Here is a 17,893-nt window from a genome sequence, read left to right on the forward strand (position 1 = left end):
CCAGCCCAAACTAAACACAGCTGCTAAGATCTTCCTCATTGATCGTTTCTGTCCTGCAGAGATGTGATGGGTTACGAGCTTTGTCAATGAGTGAACTCCGGTTTGCTGGTCAGAGAGCAAAAACATCCTGACAGGGATGCACTGACGGGGCCATTTTGGGCTCAGTCCCGCAAGGGGCTGAGTGTCGTCAACTGCTACTGGCGTCATGGAGTGCTCAGGCCCTCCCAGGAAGTGCATGGCGCCTTGTTTGACCAAGCCCTTAGTAGGAAGGTGTACATGCTTTACCAGCAGCTACATCATTCACTGCTGGAGGGTACAGCAATAGAATGGTCCTTCCCTACAACAGTATAATGTAAAGTGCTGAAGGAGATTGGGTAGGGAAGAAAGGACCGGGAGGCTAGGAGATGTCCTCTACTGTTTTGGATTAGTCTCCAAATTCTGAACATACTCAGGTTCCCTCACCACTATGTTTACATGGAGTTGGGCAACTCTGGGCCTGTTTCATCTCTGGTTTCATGTGAAGGGCAGCTTTGCTAATGCTGGGATTTGCATTTCTTTTTAGCCATTCCTCTTGCAGTCACAATGGACAGACTGTGAGTTGCTCATGGTTTTTTGATAAATAGGTTGGTGTAGCGGGGTGGACACCTGCTTGGGCCCAGAGGGGTTTAAAACAGCCCTGAGAGAGGGCTGTTGCGGGAGAAAGGCAGCGGGGCAGATTGGGGAAGCAGCCGCAGCTGGGGGCCATGCCCCAATCAGGGCCCAGCTGGCTCTATAAAGGCTGTGAGCCAGAAGCCCAGAGAGAGTCTCTCTCTGCCTTGAGAGAGAGAAGGGCCTGGCTGCAGGGGCTTAACCAAGTCTCTGGAGGGGAGCAGGGCTGAGGATAGGCCAAGGGAGCCGGGGAGCTCTGGCCTAGCAAAGCCCCAGACTGTGGGCCTGGTAAGGCCTATTAGATACTGGGGTTGCAGGGGGCAACCCATGGGTAGCCAGAGGCAGCAGGTCCAAACCTAACCTTGCCTGTGATGAGTGGCTCATACTGCAGTCTCCCCAGGGCGCAGGGGCTAGCTGGTGACTGGCAGGAGCCTATGACTGAGGCGAGGTAGGGATAGTGGGTGGGGGTTCCCCTAGGAGTACCCAGTTAAAGGGCACCGGGGTCCTGGGAGGGACACGGGAGCCAGCAGCAAGGTGAGACACTAGCCTGAAGAGGGTGCCCCAGAGGCTTGAACGCTAATTTCCTGAGATGACCAGCAGGAGGCGCCACCGGTGAGTCTGTGCCCGGTTACAGTTGGCTCATCTGCCATACCAGAAATAACCAATGACAATAACCAAGATGCCTTCAGCCTGATACTTGATTCCTTTGGTCTGGCTGTGCAAAATTGCGAGGAAAAGCCCCACTTTCCTTGGATGCATGGGGGGTAGAATGCTGGTAAAGAGCCTAGTGGCACTTCTTGTAGTGAAGCTCACATCTGCACCTGACTTGGCTGGCATGTGACCAGGGGTGCTGGGGATGACACAGCACCCTCTGGCTTAAAGTGACTTCCATCATAGACAGGATTTACAGTTTTGGTCAATGGCTTTCAGCACCCCCACTATAAAAATGGTTCCAAATCCACTGCATGTGGCTTTGTGTCTGCACATCTGTGTATATAGCTCTCTCTAAACAAGTGTGTGATTATCTAATGTGTCACTCTGTGTCTACAGATCCTCTCTCCACAGGCCAAAATCACCAAAGATGGCTGCCAAAGTTCAACACTTCACATGGGCAAAATGGATCACGTGAACTGCAAAGGCTTTAGAATCGTGTAAATTTTTATTTGAAAACAATATTTGGCAGGCTCAAAACCCAAGAAAAGTAATGGGTGAAAACTGGGAAGTCACTTCAGCTCTCTGTCTCTCAATTTCCCTGTCTGTAAAATGGGGATAATGACACTGACCTTTTTGGTAAAGTGCTTTGAGATCTACTAATGTAAGGTGCTACATACATGGTTGGAAAACTGGTCCCAGAAAGTAATCATCAGTGGTTCATAGCTGAGCTGGAAGGGCATAATGTGTGGGGTCCCACAGGGATCAGTTCTGGGTCTGGTTCTGGTTCTGTTCAATATCTTCATCAATGATTTAGATAATGGCATAGATAGCATCTGTATAAAGTTTGTGGATGATACTAGGAGGGGTTACAAGTGCTTTGGAGGATAAGATTAAAATTCAAAATGATCTGGACAAACTGTCTGAAGTAAATAGGATGAAATTCAATGAGGACAAATGCAAAGTACTCCGTTTAGGAAGGAACAAAATCAGTTACACACATAGAAAATGGGAAATGACTGCTTAGGTAGGAGTGCTACAGAAAGGGATCTGGGGTCATAGTGGGTCACAAGCTAAATATGAGTCAACAGTGTAACACTGCTGCTTTTTTTTGTGTGTGTGTGTGTGTGTGTGTGTGGCAACAATCATTATTCTGGGATGTATTAGCAGGAGTGTTGTAAGCAAGACACAAGACGTAATTCTTCCTCTCTATTCCACATTGATTCAACCTCAGCTGGAATATTGTGTCCAGTTCTGGGTGCCAAGTTTCAGGAAAGATGTCGACAAATTGGAGGAAGTCCAGGGAAGAGCAAAAAAAAAAAAAAAATATCTATGAGGGAAGATTGAAAAAATTGGGTTTGTTCAGTCTGGAGAAGAGAAGACCAAGATGGGACATAATAGTTTTCAAGTATGTAAAAGGCTGTTACAAGGAGGAGGGAGAAAAATTGTTCTTGTTAACCACTGAGGACAGGACAAAAAGCAATGGGTTTAAATTGCTGTAAGGGAGGTTTAGGCTGGACATTAAGAAATACTTCCTAACTGTTAGATTGGTTAAGCACTGGAATAAATTGACTAGGGAGGTTGTGGAATCTCCATCATTGGAGATTTTTAAGAGCAGGTTAGACAATCACCTGTCAGGAATGGCCTAGATGATACTTAGTCTTGCCTTGAGTGCAGGGGACCTCTCAAGGTCCCGTCCAGTTCTATGATTCTATAAGAGCTAGGTGGCAGTGATATTTTATATATTAGCCCACCTGAGTGTGTCACTCTAACCTCATTCCCTGTTCTGTCTTCAGAGAAGTCTTTCATATAACTTACCTCACGCAAATACATGAAAATACGCTTTGCATGATCCCCTACAAGGTCAAACTGTGCTCTCATGGACTGACAAGGGGAGCAAGTTCTAGCATCAAGGACATTCTCTACCAAGGACACCCTGTCTCCACTTCCACCCAGAGCAAAAATGGGTGGCTCTCAGCCTCATTCAATCTGGCTGATGATGGCCAGGGAGAGAAAGGGATATCTCTTAAGTCTGTGAGCCTCTCTGATGCATTCAGAATGATGGGGTTCTCTCTTCCCAGCTGTTTTAGATACTTTCTGCAGGAAAAGCTGAGTGTATGCTTTTTTTCCCCTGTTTGTTTGAAAGAAGAAAATGTGTTTTGTGGCTCATTAAGCACCTTGTCATTTCTGAGCGGGCAGGCATCTGTCTGCCATGCCCTCCAGGAGTATGTGGTTCAAAAAGGGGACAGTCAGGTAAAAGTCAAATATATTCTTATTTAGCAGCTAAAGTATACATCCTCTTTCATTTGAAATAAATCTGAGAAAGTTGGCAAAAGGGTAAGCCCCCTAATTTTCGACTGTCTGGGGAAAGCTTTTCTCTCTTTCTTAGACCCACCCACTTACCAAAAAGTCAAACAGGTGGTTAATTTTTTCTATTCAGTTTAATAATAATAATAAAGTTACCATGGCAACTACTACATTGCAGGACAGTGATGTTACCCATCAGACATGACGCAGCTCCTTAAACACCAGCATGTGTCCCAGAAATAGCTGGGGCTTTTGAGATGCAGGCAGGGGTGGAGGGAATAGGTTTGCAATAAAATGGAATTTGTTTCCAGCTTGTGACTGCTCATTTTATTTTATTGTTTTAATTGATGCAAATGATGACCAGGGACCCCATTCTTGACAGCTGAAAGATCCAGCCCTTCTTTTTCTCAACCCTGGAGCAAGGGGAACCTATCAAAGGTGTTGGGTCTAAAATCTGACCCGCTTGTTTTTTTTTTTCTGAACCTGGGCTAACGATGGTTTAAAAAATTTTTTTTCATGTAAACTTTTTTTCTTGTAATGAAAGATAACTTTCTGAACATAATGAATAGTTTTGTGGAACCTTTTTGTTTTGGTCAAAAATTTTCAATGAAAAATGGAACATTTTTGCGAAAAATGTTGTTCCGAAAAACAGACTGTTTCTGTTTTTGGTTTTTAGTTGAAAAAAGGGTGGATGGAGGGGAGGGGAAGCAGAAAATTTTAAAAAGTATGTGTGGGGCTTGCTTTTTAAATTTTCTCTGAAAAATAATTGCCATTTTTGGATCAACTCTAAGCTGAGCCTTTGCTTAGGAGGTGCCTAGTGCTCCCATTGACGTCACTGGGACCTAAAAGTCTTCAGCAAGGCTCAGGATTGGGCCCTCAGGGAAGACCCTCAGCAGAAGGAGGGAATAGGTCAGATTTTGGGTATACCAAACTTATCAGCTCCTATTGATTTCATTTGGAGATGTGGTTGCTCAGCACTTCTGATTATCAAGTACATATAGAGCTTCCACTAACCAAATGTTTACATATTATTTCTAATAAAATAAAAGGCAGCACAGCCAAGCACTCATGAGCAGAAACAATTACATTAAAAGGGTTCCTCTACAGCAGCATTTCCCCCTCAAAGACATTAAACCAGAACAAGCTGAACTGAGCATTTTGAAAACTTCTGACTTTGGGTTACGGCTTGGTAGGTACCAATAAATGGGTGATGAAGCTAAGGGCTGGACATAACCATACACTGATATTTTAATTAAAAATCCTCCAGTTTCTTCTAGCTTCTCTTTATGACAGGCTTGTCAATAGCTCCTTAGAGGAAAGATGGTCTTGTGGTTAAAGCCCTGGACTGGGCTTCAGCAAATTACTGGCTCTACCTGCCTCTCTTTGACTTTGGGCAAGTCCCTTTCATCTCTTTGTGCCTCTGTTCCCTATGGGCCTGTCTCATACTCGTTGTCTGTCTTAGCTAGTTGGACTGTAAGTTGATGGGGCAGGGACTGTTCACTTCCTACACATAGAGCACCTAGCATGATGGAGTCTCAGTCTGGAGTGAAGCCTTTATGCTCTACCATAGCTCATAAGAATAGCCATACTGGGTCGACCAAAGGTCCAGTATCCTGTCTTCCAACAAAAACAACGAGGAGTCCTTGTGGCACCTTAGAGCCTAACAAATTTATTTGGGCATAAGTTTTTACCGATACACAAAGGCAGGGGTGAAGTCAAGCAATGACTGACTATTACAGTTTCCAGGCTGTGGCCAATGTGAATCAGGAATTGGCAGTGATCAAAGCGAGTCAGAGCTTGCAAGACCTGAACACCAGCACTCTCTTCTAGCACAAGCTGAGGGCCAACACTTCTCTGCTGTTTCATGTACCATGTGCTGGATAATAACATGGAAGGACTCTCTGTTTCTACAACAAAACTGGCTCTTCATTGAGTGAACTATTTGCAGAGATGCTGCAACTGCAGCTAGCATCCCAGCCGTGTCCATGCGGCATAGCTTCCTGGGGCCTCCACCACATTCTTCTGTCCTGCAACCTGTGCTCCTTCCTGTCATGATGAGACATGGATCCTGATGGGGATCTCTGGGTACTACCTTATTAACTATTTAAATATCCAATATAGCTGCAGGTTAAAGGGATAAACTCTGGGGAGAAAGGAGTGGGTGTGATTCAATTAAATTAAGAGGGTGTCCTGGCTCAGTTGGCTGAAGCATCTGCCTAGGAAACGGGACCTCTTGGTTTATATCGCAGCGGTGCTTGGTGCAGATTTTGTTCAATCTGTTTAGCTTCACAAAGAAGATTAAGGGCTGACTTGAGTACAATCTATAAGTACCTAAATGGGGGATAAAAATTGGATAATGGGCTCTAGCAGACAAAAGTATAACTCAATGCAATGTCTGGAAGCTGAAGCTAGCCAAATTCAGACTGGAAATAGGACATACATTTTTAACATACATTTAAGTGAGGGTAATTAACCACAGGAGCAATTTACAGGGGTCATGGTGGATTCTCCTTCACTGGGGATTTTTAAATCAAGATTGGATGTTTTTTTAAAAAGATATGGTCTAGTACAAAAGGAATTATTATGGGCAAGTTCTCTGGCCTGTGTTATACAGGAGATCACAGTGGATGAACACAGTGGTCCCTTCTGGCCTTGGAAGCTAAGAATCTATTCTGCATAATTCAGTCTTGCTGTAGCAAACACCACCATGCAGTGATCATCAGCTTAGACCTGTACTCCTGCATTGCATCTTTCAGGGCCAAATCTTGCAGTTTTAGATTGGACAAAACTCTCATTGACTCTAATGGGAGTCTTGCCTCAGAATGGCCAATAAGATTGGGTGCCCCCCATCTAATTTAAATAATGGCAGCCAAAGTCAGTGCATGAGAGGTGTACCTCAAGTCAGTGGCAGTGAATATAAACTGGTGTAATTTGCAGGCAGAGAGGATGGCAGGACAGCACTGTGGCGGGAAAAGCAACCAACAGAAGGATGTAAAAAGGTAAAGTAGGGAGACCTTGCTGCCTGAGTATTCGCAGCAGCATTAGAATATATATAGACACAGGTCCTGGTCCGCTACTGATCCGTGTCATGGACTCCTGTGCCTAGCACAGTCAATGTGCTCCATATGGGCACATGATTCTGCTCTTGTGGATGCAATTGCAGTATTGGAGACTGTATGATTGCTGTAGGAAAAGTGCAGCTAGAATCCTGAAATTTGGATAATACATTAAGAGTATTGTTAACCTGTGTAACATACCTGCACATTGATGGAGCTCTCAGTTGCCTTCTTTGGTGCTGAATGCTAAATGATTAATGAATAATGCATTTATTGGCTGATTTCTAGACTCTGTCTCTGGAGGCATGTATACCCCTTATCAAGAGAGCACGCAAGGCAAACAGACAGATCACCACCATAGTGCTTGGGAAAAGAGATGGGCTTTGAAATGTCCTGGAGGCCAGCAGAATTTGGCTTTGTCAAACCAGTGGTGGCTGGGGGTAACTCAACTCAGCCTTCTTGTCCAAAGCTTTTTTTGTCTCAAGAGTGGGGTCCCGCTCCTGGTACCAACTGACACTTTCAGATTAACAGTGAGCAATTTGGCGGGCTTGTTCTAATAACCAGCACTTGTATAGTGCTTCTCTGAGATGCACAGATCTCCGAGCACTTAGCAAAGGTGAATGTTAGAGATGGAGAAACTGAGATTGCAGGGAAGTGAGATGACTTCCCCAGGGTCACACGTGAGCTTGTGACTGAGCTGGGAATGGAACCTTCAAGTCCTGACAGCATTACAATGATTTGCATCTGGACCCCTTTTCCTAGTTCCATGTTGCCTGTTGTTTCCGCCCGAGGACCTGATGAAACTTTTATATGCAGGACAAGGGAAATGAAAGAATTTCCTAGTGTGAGCCTGGGCACAAGGATGTATTTGCATAAGTGGTCAGGATACTTTTGCTTTCCGTGAACATTTTTGAAAACAAAAAAAATATCACTCCCTGATGGTCACAGAAAGTGACTAGAATGGGTCTTGTGCACAGTGTGAATTCTGGGTTTTGTGTGCATGACTGTTTGTGAATACTTCCTTTGTGGTGTTTGCCCATCTCTTGCTGACTGTGGGATAATGATTACCTGAGTCTCTGACTACAATCCTAATTGCAAGGGGTTGAGATTTCACTGGGGCAAAGAAGATCCATCTTGCCCCAGTGCATGCTCATTATTCCACTAGAAATTATGTCACTCACTAAGATACCCCTTTTGTTTCAGTGGGTGATGTTATGAAGCAATACCCTTTAACAATACCCTTTAAGTTAATCAGTATTGGAAAGCCGAGGCTTGCTTTACAGTCACTGTCTTTGATGTCTTCGGTAGTTCATGTAAGGATCTGCCTCTATTTTGCTTTGATTGACAAGCCCTTTTCTATAAATTTGAGCAATTAAGCAGCCCAGTAGCAGCTGCTAAGGAGATCTGCTAGGAGCAACCTGAGACAGACTGCTGTGCAGGTCTCCTGCCATTCACTTTGACATTCTGAAACACGATCTGCAATTTAAAACTGCATAGGCAAATTTGTATCGGACAAGTTAGGTAAGTGTACTTCTGTGTTTGCTGTATGTCAGTGCTCCAGCTCAGGATTAAACCTGGTCTTGCTAAAGCGACAGAGAATAAATGTTCAATTTGTACTGAATTCTATCATCAAATATTACTATTTAAACAAGGAATTTTAGGATTTCTCTACATGAGTAATGCAAGATTAGCTCATACGTACATGTATTTAATTCAGTATGTGCATATAATGCGTGTATGTATGTGTTTTTATATGTCTTTTCAAAGTTTAACCTCAGTGCATTCAGTTTTCCACACTAAAAGCTTCATATTTGTATGTGTATATACACACACGGACTGTATATAGTATACACACACATGAATATGAAGTTTTCAGTGTGGAAAACTTCATATTTGTATGTGTGTATACTATGTATAGTCAGGTTTCAGAGTAACAGCCGTGTTAGTCTGTATTCGCAAAAAGAAAAGGAGTACTTGTGGCACCTTAGAGACTAACACATTTATTTGAGCATAAGCTTTCGTGAGCTACAGCTCACAGTATGCATCCGATGAAGTGAGCTGTAGCTCACGAAAGCTCATGCTCAAATAAATTGGTTAGTCTCTAAGGTGCCACAAGTACTCCTTTTCTTTTTATGTATAGTCAGTGTGTGTATACACACATACAAATATGAAGTTGTCAGTGTGGAAAACTTAATGCACTGAGGTTAAACTTTGGAAGGACATACCAAACTGAGCAGTTAGGTCAATGGGACTTTAGATAGTCAAGCTTCTACTTAATCTGCCAGATCCTCCACTGGTGTAAACTGATGTAGCTCCATTGACTTCAATTGACACTGAGTTGTACCAGCTGAGGATTTGTCTCAGTGGATGCAATGCTGTTTTCTGTACAGTTTGCTCTGCCCCCAAGGTGAAATTTCAGTACCTGGGGTTTTTACATGGAAAACTTTATATGAAATAAAAGCTTGAGAGGTACAGAAGGAGTATATTGGTGTAGGGCTTGATTCACTCATTTGGTGCAGTTTCCATCTCCCTTCTCTGGGAGGGCAAGCCGCATTGGGAAGGGGGTGGGGGGATCCTTTCCCAATGGGTTTTGCTGGGGGGAAGCAGGTTTCATAGAAATTTGGTTAGTGGAAGTTGCCTACAAGATGTGCTGAATCAAGGCATTTCTCAGATACCTTGGCCTTGCCCTTTCTTGTCTAGCAACCATCACTTTCTGGGTTGCTTTGGCAGGTTAGCTGCCCTGACCGGCTCTGTCTCCTGGCAAACTGTGTGGATGGCAGGTGGCACGTGCTGCTGCAGCCCCCAGGGAGTGAATTAATTACATTCTGGAGAACAAATATGTGTGCCAAATATTCAGGGTATTCTTCGCAGTGGTAGTGCCCTCCTTCACACCAGGAGCAGGGTTTACAATCCAAAGACAAATGAAACATAGGAATGTGGGGTGGGGAGAGAAGACAACTGTTATAGACAAAGGTGTGTGTACAATTGCCCCCTGGCTAATTATAAATATTTAGAGTAAGTCCCATCTGTCCCTGATGCCATTATGAATTGGCTGTTTATTTTTTAACAAGCATTGCAGCAGAGGTGAGGCTCAAGGAGGGGATCCTGGCTGTTTGGCTCAGTCTGCTTCCTTGTTCCTGGCAGGGCTGTTCAGTGAGCCTGTGACACTGGTTTCCCTCCCTCCTCCCTGCCTCCCTCTCTCCACTCCACCCTATTCCCAGTGAAGCTGGAGCACTGCCTCGTCTGCTGCTCTGCAAAATTCGCTATGCTCAGGGGTGGGGAAACCAGTGGCTCACCTGGCTTGACAAACCCTACAGCTAAAGCTTATGAGTTTAATCACAGAACTTATAGCAAACCCAGCTACTGTCCTGCATTACCTAGCAGCACTGCCTGAGTTGTTCAGAGGGAGGAATAAGGGGAGGTGCCCTCTTCTCACTCCTCCTCACGCCTGGATGCATAAAGGCAAAGGGTGACTAAGAGGGGATGGTGCCCTTCACGCCCTGCTCTCAGCACTGCAGATAGAGTACACACGCCCCGGACTAAGTGTGCTAGATCCTTGGGGCTGAGCATGTCTCACAGCCTGCTGTGTGTCTCCTTTCCGCCTTGGGGTGCAGCATGAAGCTCCGTCACGTGGTCCTGGGCTCCCTACCTCTCCTGATACTGGCTGGCTATGTCAGCGCACTCAAAGCCTCCAGCATCAACCTGCGCACATTCATTGGCTGCGCTGTGCGCGAGTTCACCTTCCTGGCTAGGAAACCTGGCTGCAAGGGGATGCGCCTCACCACGGATGCCTGCTGGGGGCGCTGCGAGACTTGGGAGGTGAGCAATACCTTGGGGGGTGGAGGTGGCCTAAGGAGCTAGCTTTAAACCAGTGGTTCCCAACCTATTTACCATTGTGGGCCGCATGTGCAGCTCTCTGTGTGTTATGTGGGTTGCATCCACACAATATATATACTACCTGTGTGGCCCTGGGGATGTCACATGGGCCACAAGCGGGTTGAGAACCACTGCTCTAAACAGCACCAGCTTTGGGGTCACTTTCTTTTTTTCAAATGGAGATCAGCAAGTGGTGCAGGAAGCAGCTTATAATTATTCCCCTAGCACCAGGGAGGATGGTCTTGTGGTGAAGCCCCTGCACTAGGACTGAGGAGATCCACATTCGACTCCGGCTCTGCCACGGACTTCCTGTGTGGCCGTGGGCTAGCTGCTTAATCTAGCTCTGCCTTGGTTCCCTGACTATAAAACGAGGATATTTCCTTTTTCTCCGCAGATAAATCACACTTAAATAGTCCCTGCCCCAAAGAACAGACAATCTTTACTATGTGTTTGTACAGCACCTACCATGATGGGACCCTGGTCTCAACTGGGGCTCTGATGCACTATTATAATGCAAACAAATAACCACAATGACAAGACTGTGCTTGGAAGTCGACAAGCCAGCATGAAGGCAAGGCCCCTGGTCTGGTGAATGACAGTCAAAATACATGTGCCAGTGACTGACAAATTTGCCTTGAGTTATTCATTTGAACCATTGTTCAAGAGAAACACCTGCATCAAGTGGTAATATTTATAAAGTGCTTACGTAATACTCTCATTATGCAATTTGAAAGCCTCTTACGGCTTAAACACTTAGGGAAAAGAGCCCTGTATGACTATACCGAAAGAAAATTCCTTTGAGATTAAAATGGGGCCCTTGATTCATGGGTAATATATTTTGTTCCAAACAGCAAATCCCAAAGAGAATGTCTTTCTAATTTGGTCCCATTTAAATTGAAGCCCAGGATGAAAATGAGGTAGTTTTGTTCTGGATGGAGGTGTGGGGGTGAGTGGGTGAGAGAGCAAGTCTACACACATTAGAGATCAAACTCATGACTCATTTTAGCTTGCTGTAATGTAAACATTTAATGGGCTGGATCTGTATGTCTTTATTCAGGGGAAATCTCATTAATGTCCGTGGAGTTTTGCTGAGTAAAGCCGAGGGACTCATTCTGCTGATAACCGACGGGGAGTTGTTTTTGAGTTTTGGTTCAGACTTTCCGACTCCTTCTTTTATTATCTGGGGGCAAGGAGGCTGGGCCTCTGTTTGCTATCCTTCCCCTGTGGAATAAACTGGGGAGGTGGAGGGGTTTCCACCTCCATAACCTAAGGAGCCTTTGAGAGACACATGCATCTTGCTCCACCAGCTCCCACTGCTCTTTGGAGAGCACAGATGTTGAAGAGGCCTTTATTCGACTGGAGCAGAGTTAAGCTAAATTCATTAAGTTTTTGGCCCTTCTGTTCCTAAAGAGTTCCAGGATGTATTATATGGAGGACTTAATAATGTGAGGGACTTCTGAAGCACATGGTGTCTGTTATCAGTCTGGGGCTCTCTCCCATAAGAAGCACGGCAAACCCTTTCCACATCACAGAGGGGAAACCAAACACAAACTAAACTATCCCTATGCTGTACTCGGTTGTGCTGCTTCCCCCTGCAGGTTGGAGCGGGCAGGAGAATCCAGAGGAGTCCAGTTGGCTCCTTCGTATCCCTCTGCTCTCCATCCTGTCCCACCCACTCTTTCAACCTTCTCATGAGGAGAAAAGAGGGATCATGCTGCAGAGGCATAACTTCCCATCCCCATCTGCGGGCACAGGCTGCCCTCCCCTTGCAAGCTGCAGCTGAGCTGAGGGCAGGGAGCTCTAGTCAGACCATGGCAGCCCATCCCAGCACTAGAACTGATCAGAAAATGGGGAACTTTTTTTTTTTTTTGACAGTTTAGACTTTTCAGTGAAAGTCAAAACCACAATTATTTTGGCCAAAAACTGAAAAATAAATCTCATGGGTGTTATACTACAGGTGTCTCGTGCTTTGTTCTCCCTTGTGGGCTGGGACAGAGTACACCTCCCATGATGCACTGTGGTTCCCCCTCTTGCTGAGCCTCAGTAATGCATCATGGGAGTCCCATTGCCACAGTGCTTCAGGGACTAGATCGGCTGGCTGGGGAGCCTGGTCCCTAGAGGAGACTGCAGCATCCAAACTACAACTCCTCCCACGCAGCGTTGTGGTGGCATTTATGAATATTTTTTGTTTTTAGGTGTTTGGGTTTTTTGATGAAAAGTCAAAATTTTCCACAGAAAGCACTGTCACTTTTTGTGCAATGTTTCGTTTAGTTGAAACCCCAATTTTCTGTAAAAATACATAAATAAATAAATCCATTTTGAGAGAAAAGGTTTTGACCAGCCCTAGCCAGCACCTTCCATTTCAAAAGAATTCTCAGGGAAATGGTCATAAAACCGAAAGGGAAATAGTGTAGTGGGACCAAAACAGCACTCAGCCTAAGAATTATTTCTAGCCAGTCTTTATGGGCCTGGGCCTGCAAACCAATTGTCCCTACTTTTGTGATTAATCCCAGGGAGGTAACTGGGACTGTGGGGGTTGCAGGATCTAGCCCCAGTGCTATTCGTGCCTGCTCAAAGCTGTCCTGAGTTCCTCTTGCCTTTGATGTCAGCATTTCCCCCCACCTAACAGAAGCCTGTGCTGGATCCCCCATACATCGACGCGCACCATCGAGTCTGCACCTACAACGAGACTAAGCTGGTTACGGTGAAGCTGCCGAATTGTGCTGCTGCTGTGGATCCTTCCTACACGTACCCTATGGCCATACGGTGTGACTGCGGGGTCTGTTCCACGGCAACTACTGAATGTGAGACTATCTGAGGCCCCCATCCCCTGCTGGACAGCTGCTCTCGGCATCTTGGGCCAAACTCTGTCCTGATGTTTGCCCAGTGTAGCTGCAGGATTGTGGGTGGTGTAAGTCAGCACGGAATTTAACCCTATGGCTGTAATACTTCTAATCACTGACCCTTCTGTACAGTAGAGTCATAAGCTTCTCCTAGCTGCCAGTTGTTTAAAGATCTATTTGTTGCAGTAAAGTAATAAGGAGCCTCACAGCAACATATCAGATGAAAAGTACTGATACAACTTGCTCTAGCCCCAGGCAGTTCACAGTGTGAACTTGCCTTATGCATAAAGGGCACATTTAATTAGAAGTCATAGACACATTGAAATTGACAAGAAGAGCATTAAGGGCTTAGTAACAATGAATTTGTACATTTCAGGTTTATTTCTCCCAACCCTGAGCCCTGAATGCACTCAGCTCATTAGTGCTCAACTCCCATTAGGCTAGTTTCTCTTCTAATTTACCTGGGTGTAAACCAGGAATAACTACATCAAGGAAAATGGAATTATAGGGCTTTGAGACCAGTATCAGTAAGACCAGAATTGGATTCCGAAACATCTGTAACATGAATGCGAAGATAATTGCATCATAATGACCCTGATGCAGCACCTGCTTAATTCTTTTGTTTAATAGGAATGGACTTTGGAATGTGCTTCAAATTGGCACGTTTATGTGTTTTGCTGAACTGGGTCCACTGCGCATGAAATCTTATGCAAAAGCCAACCCAGGAGAAAATTCCTTAAAAAAAGAAAAAGCCTGTCAAATCTGAAAGAAAAATTAAACATTTCTTCCCCTGCTGGTTCTGCTTGGAAAGAGGACAAGAACTGATTTAATGTAAATCAAAGAGGCTCTCTATGGCCTGTGAGTCTCTCTTGATGATCTCTCCCACTTCGTCAAGATGATCCGAGAGGGGCTATGTAGGATCACGCTACAGTCCCCTGTGCAGCTTAGCTCCATGGAGACCACGTGCTATGGGCTGGCGTAATGCAACGAGGATGCTCACCATGAAAGCTTTAAAATTGTGCCTCTTATGCCCAGCTCGCATTGCCACAGTATGTGTGATATTCCCTGGGCTTAGTGCAGGAGTTTCATTTAGTTACAAAGACCATAGCAAGGTTTCCAAGCACTACCCACAAGTGCTGAGAGATCCACTGCCCACCACATGGGGAGAGGGGAACCGCAGCTACACGTATACCCCAACAATGGTCCCTGACCAGGTGCATAGATGTCCTGTGCCCTGGCTCCGGGTTGGAGAAGAGGATTTGGCATCTTCTATCCCTGAATTGTTTCACTCTACATCCATAGTTGGTTTGGATTGTTGTGAGAACAGGAATTTTGCCCAGTGTGAGCTGTTAGCAGGAGCACACAAGATAAAACAACTTTCCAACATAGTATTTCTGAACAGATTAATGCTAAACACATGATTTACCCACCTAAACTCTGATTAGGGCTTGAAAATCAGGCAAATCAAACAGCCTCGTCTCTTAGTTAGATTTCCTTCCTGTCCCAAGAATGCATGCTCAAAACTACCAAGAAAGCTTACTTTAAGTTTCTTCTGCCCTTTGAAATATCTCTTTTAATTTAAGCTGTAATTTATTAAATGCTGTAATTTTGTGTCCATTGAATTGCAAAAGCTTCATGCCACTTGTGTAGGAATAATGGTGGATTTGTATAGCTTTGAATAGGCAGACTGCTGCCCTGAGCAATAGTGTAGTAGCAGCTTTCTGCTGACCAGGATGTTAACTGCCTTTAACAATTCTGTAACTTTTTTCTAGTTGCAGCTCCCATCTCTGCAGTCCTGGTGGTGGTGGAAATGGCATTTCTCATGTCCTGAGCAACTTACAAATTTCTCTGTGTCCTTAATAAATCTGAACTCATACTATGAAAGCAATTTGAGACATGCTTCTGTTTCTGACTTCTTGGTTAGCTAAGCTGCAGCAAAGCAAACTCTTCTGGACACCTGCTAAAAGCTTCTGTGAAGCTCAAATTCTGGTCATTTGCCTCACAGACTGATGTCTTACCAGGAGCCTGATCGCACTGTAGTTGGTAGTCAGGGGATTAGGACTGAGGCTTGAGAGTGGTGAAGTGCTCTTCAGAGCTAACAGGGTCTTCAGACTTTTCCCGAATGTGGGAGTGGGTAACATACGGCCGTGTGTAGGAGAAGCTATTGCACACGGAGACTGAGTGTTCTGACCCATGATGGGGCTGGACAGATCAGGAGATGGAAGAGGGAGAGTGGGAAGAGCTGAATGATTAGAACCAAACACACACTTATAGATGCAAAGAAGCTGAATGACAGACAGCAAAGGTTGTGGGAGGCAGGTATAAGGTGAGAGACTGAGGCCACCAATTTATTTCACACAAACTACACTGAACTCCCTTCAGTTAATTGTGGGTACTGCTAATCCGGGGTGGGTTCATGGTGCCCTAGAGGCGGAAGAGGCTATTGCTTATTTCCTATGCAATTAATGCTGGAGATCACAGAGTGGGTAGGACCATAGTCATTTAAGGGGCTAAACTCAGCATTGGTGTGAGCAGGCATAAATGTGGGGTTCAATTAGGAAGTCTTTACTCATACAAAAAGAAAAGGAGGACTTGTGGCACCTTAGAGACTAACCAATTTATTTGAGCATGAGCTTTCGTGAGCTACAGCTCACTTCATCAGATGCATGCCGTGGAAACTGCAGCAGACTGCAGTGCTGGAAATGGCCCACCTGATGATCACTTTAGATAAGCTATTACCAGCTGGACAATGGGGTGGGTGGAGGTATTTTTTCATATTCTCTGTGTGTATATATAAAGTCTGCTGCAGTTTCCACGGCATGCATCTGATGAAGTGAGCTGTAGCTCACGAAAGCTCATGCTCAAATAAATTGGTTAGTCTCTAAGGTGCCACAAGTACTCCTTTTCTTTTTGCGAATACAGACTAACATGGCTGTTACTCTGAAACCTGTCTTTACTCATACAAGTTCCCACTGATCTAGTCCTTGAGATCTGGCCCCTTAAGTTCAGCCAAGGAAATATCTTCGTATGCCAGGGCTGAATTTGGTCTTAGGCTCACTCTCTCTCTTTTAAGGAATTGTTTTGGTGGGTTACAGAGAGGATGCTAATTAAGAGTACAGTTGCAGTTGTCTAAATTCTGCAACAATCTTTAGTGCCATATTGACAGTTCACAAGTGGGTCGTGGCTAGTGTTGCCATCTTGCAATGGTTTAAAGGAGGACAGCCATTGTGACCTGTGTAATACTGGATCTGCAACAGTACTGTATCCAAATCACCTTTGAGAGAAAACAAGGATAACAAGCATGTGGATAAGGGGCAAACACTTGACTTTGTGATAGTCTTCCAAATGATCTCCAATGAGCAGTGACTATCTGGCAGTAGTCACTGGCAATAACTTTCCAAAGCTTAGCTGAAAAATGCTTCTTTGACAGAACACACATGGCAGCCAAAATACCCACAAAGTTCAGTGACTTTCAGTTCAGTGTGTGGAATTGACTTACCAACTTGGTCTTTATTTTCATTGAGGCACACTGACTAGGGCTTACATGTCAGCCATGTACCCTAAAGCCAGAGGTTCAATTTTCAAAACAGGGTCCACTCAAATCTTCATCCATCCAAGGTTGATAAACTGACTTCCCCTTTGCGGGCATTAAGCTTCTCTTTGTAAGAGTAGTGGTTCCTTGAAAGAAAGTCTCTTTTCCCTAGCGTCCCACCCTCCCCCATACTTGTTATTCCTGGGCAAATTCTGTACCAAAAATTAAAAATTCTGTGCACAATATTTTCAAATTCTGCATATTTTGTCAAAACACAATATAACCACACCATTTTAATTGTTTTTGGTGATGTATTTCAAAATACCTGTCAGCAAGTATGTCTGTAACAAAACAGAAAAAAGATTTGGAAAATGTATTTTGACAAATAGATTCCTTACTAGGCACATTAATACAGAACTCTGAATAATTCACTTACACTGCAATACAGAACCATATTTCCTGCACCTCCCAGAAGCAGTGCAAAGGCTGGGGGGAGGGCAGAGTCAGGGGTAATGGAGGAGCTGAGGGAGAGGGAAATAATTGCTGAGAAGGAGCCTGGGTGTGAACTTTGAGCATTGTTGGGTATGGGTGGGAAAAGTATGGAACAGGTTTTTTGGGGGTCAGGGAGGGACTGTTGGGGAGCTTCCCCCATGCAGACCCTGGCTGAACCCTAGCCTCTCCCATTCAGTCAGGCACACATGTCCCTCCATCCCCACTCAGACACTCACTCCCCACCATCACCATGTGGCCCTGCACCTCCCTCCTCTCTGTGGCCCTGTGCCTACACTTCCATTCAGCCCCTGCCCCAGTCTGTCATCCTCCACTAGCCCTTAGAGCCCCTGTCTGACCTCACCTAGCACCCCACACTGTCTGTCTCCCCATAGCTCCTATCTCCTGGCCTGGCCTGCTGTGAAGAAGGCTCTCTAAGCTCTTTCTTCCCTAGCTAGCTGGGAGCTGCTGCTGTGTTTTATCACCACAAC

General features: G+C 45.0%; 1 protein-coding gene across 1 annotated transcript; it reads left to right on the forward strand.

The window, feature by feature from the left end:
* The first annotated feature begins 8,068 nt into the window (after positions 1-8,068).
* GPHB5 (glycoprotein hormone subunit beta 5) lies at positions 8,069-15,274 on the forward strand. Its single transcript, XM_084629980.1, has 4 exons — positions 8,069-8,183; positions 10,277-10,481; positions 13,168-13,449; positions 15,154-15,274. Exons 2-3 carry the CDS (start codon positions 10,278-10,280, stop codon positions 13,354-13,356), a joined length of 393 nt encoding a protein of 130 aa, XP_084486106.1. The 5' UTR covers positions 8,069-8,183; position 10,277; the 3' UTR covers positions 13,357-13,449; positions 15,154-15,274.
* Positions 15,275-17,893: the final 2,619 nt, after the last annotated feature.

This window comes from Lepidochelys olivacea (assembly GCF_965140295.1).
Source record: "Lepidochelys olivacea isolate rLepOli2 genome assembly, chromosome: 6".
Classification (NCBI taxonomy): Eukaryota; Metazoa; Chordata; order Testudines; family Cheloniidae; genus Lepidochelys; species Lepidochelys olivacea.

Excerpts from the sequence above, each read along its gene's own strand:
- GPHB5 (XM_084629980.1), top strand. The coding sequence starts at position 10,278 with ATGAAGCTCCGTCACGTGGTCCTGGGCTCCCTACCTCTCCTGATACTG. Across the intron at positions 10,482-13,167 it reads GGCGCTGCGAGACTTGGGAG|AAGCCTGTGCTGGATCCCCC; the intron begins GTGAGCAATACC and ends CCCACCTAACAG.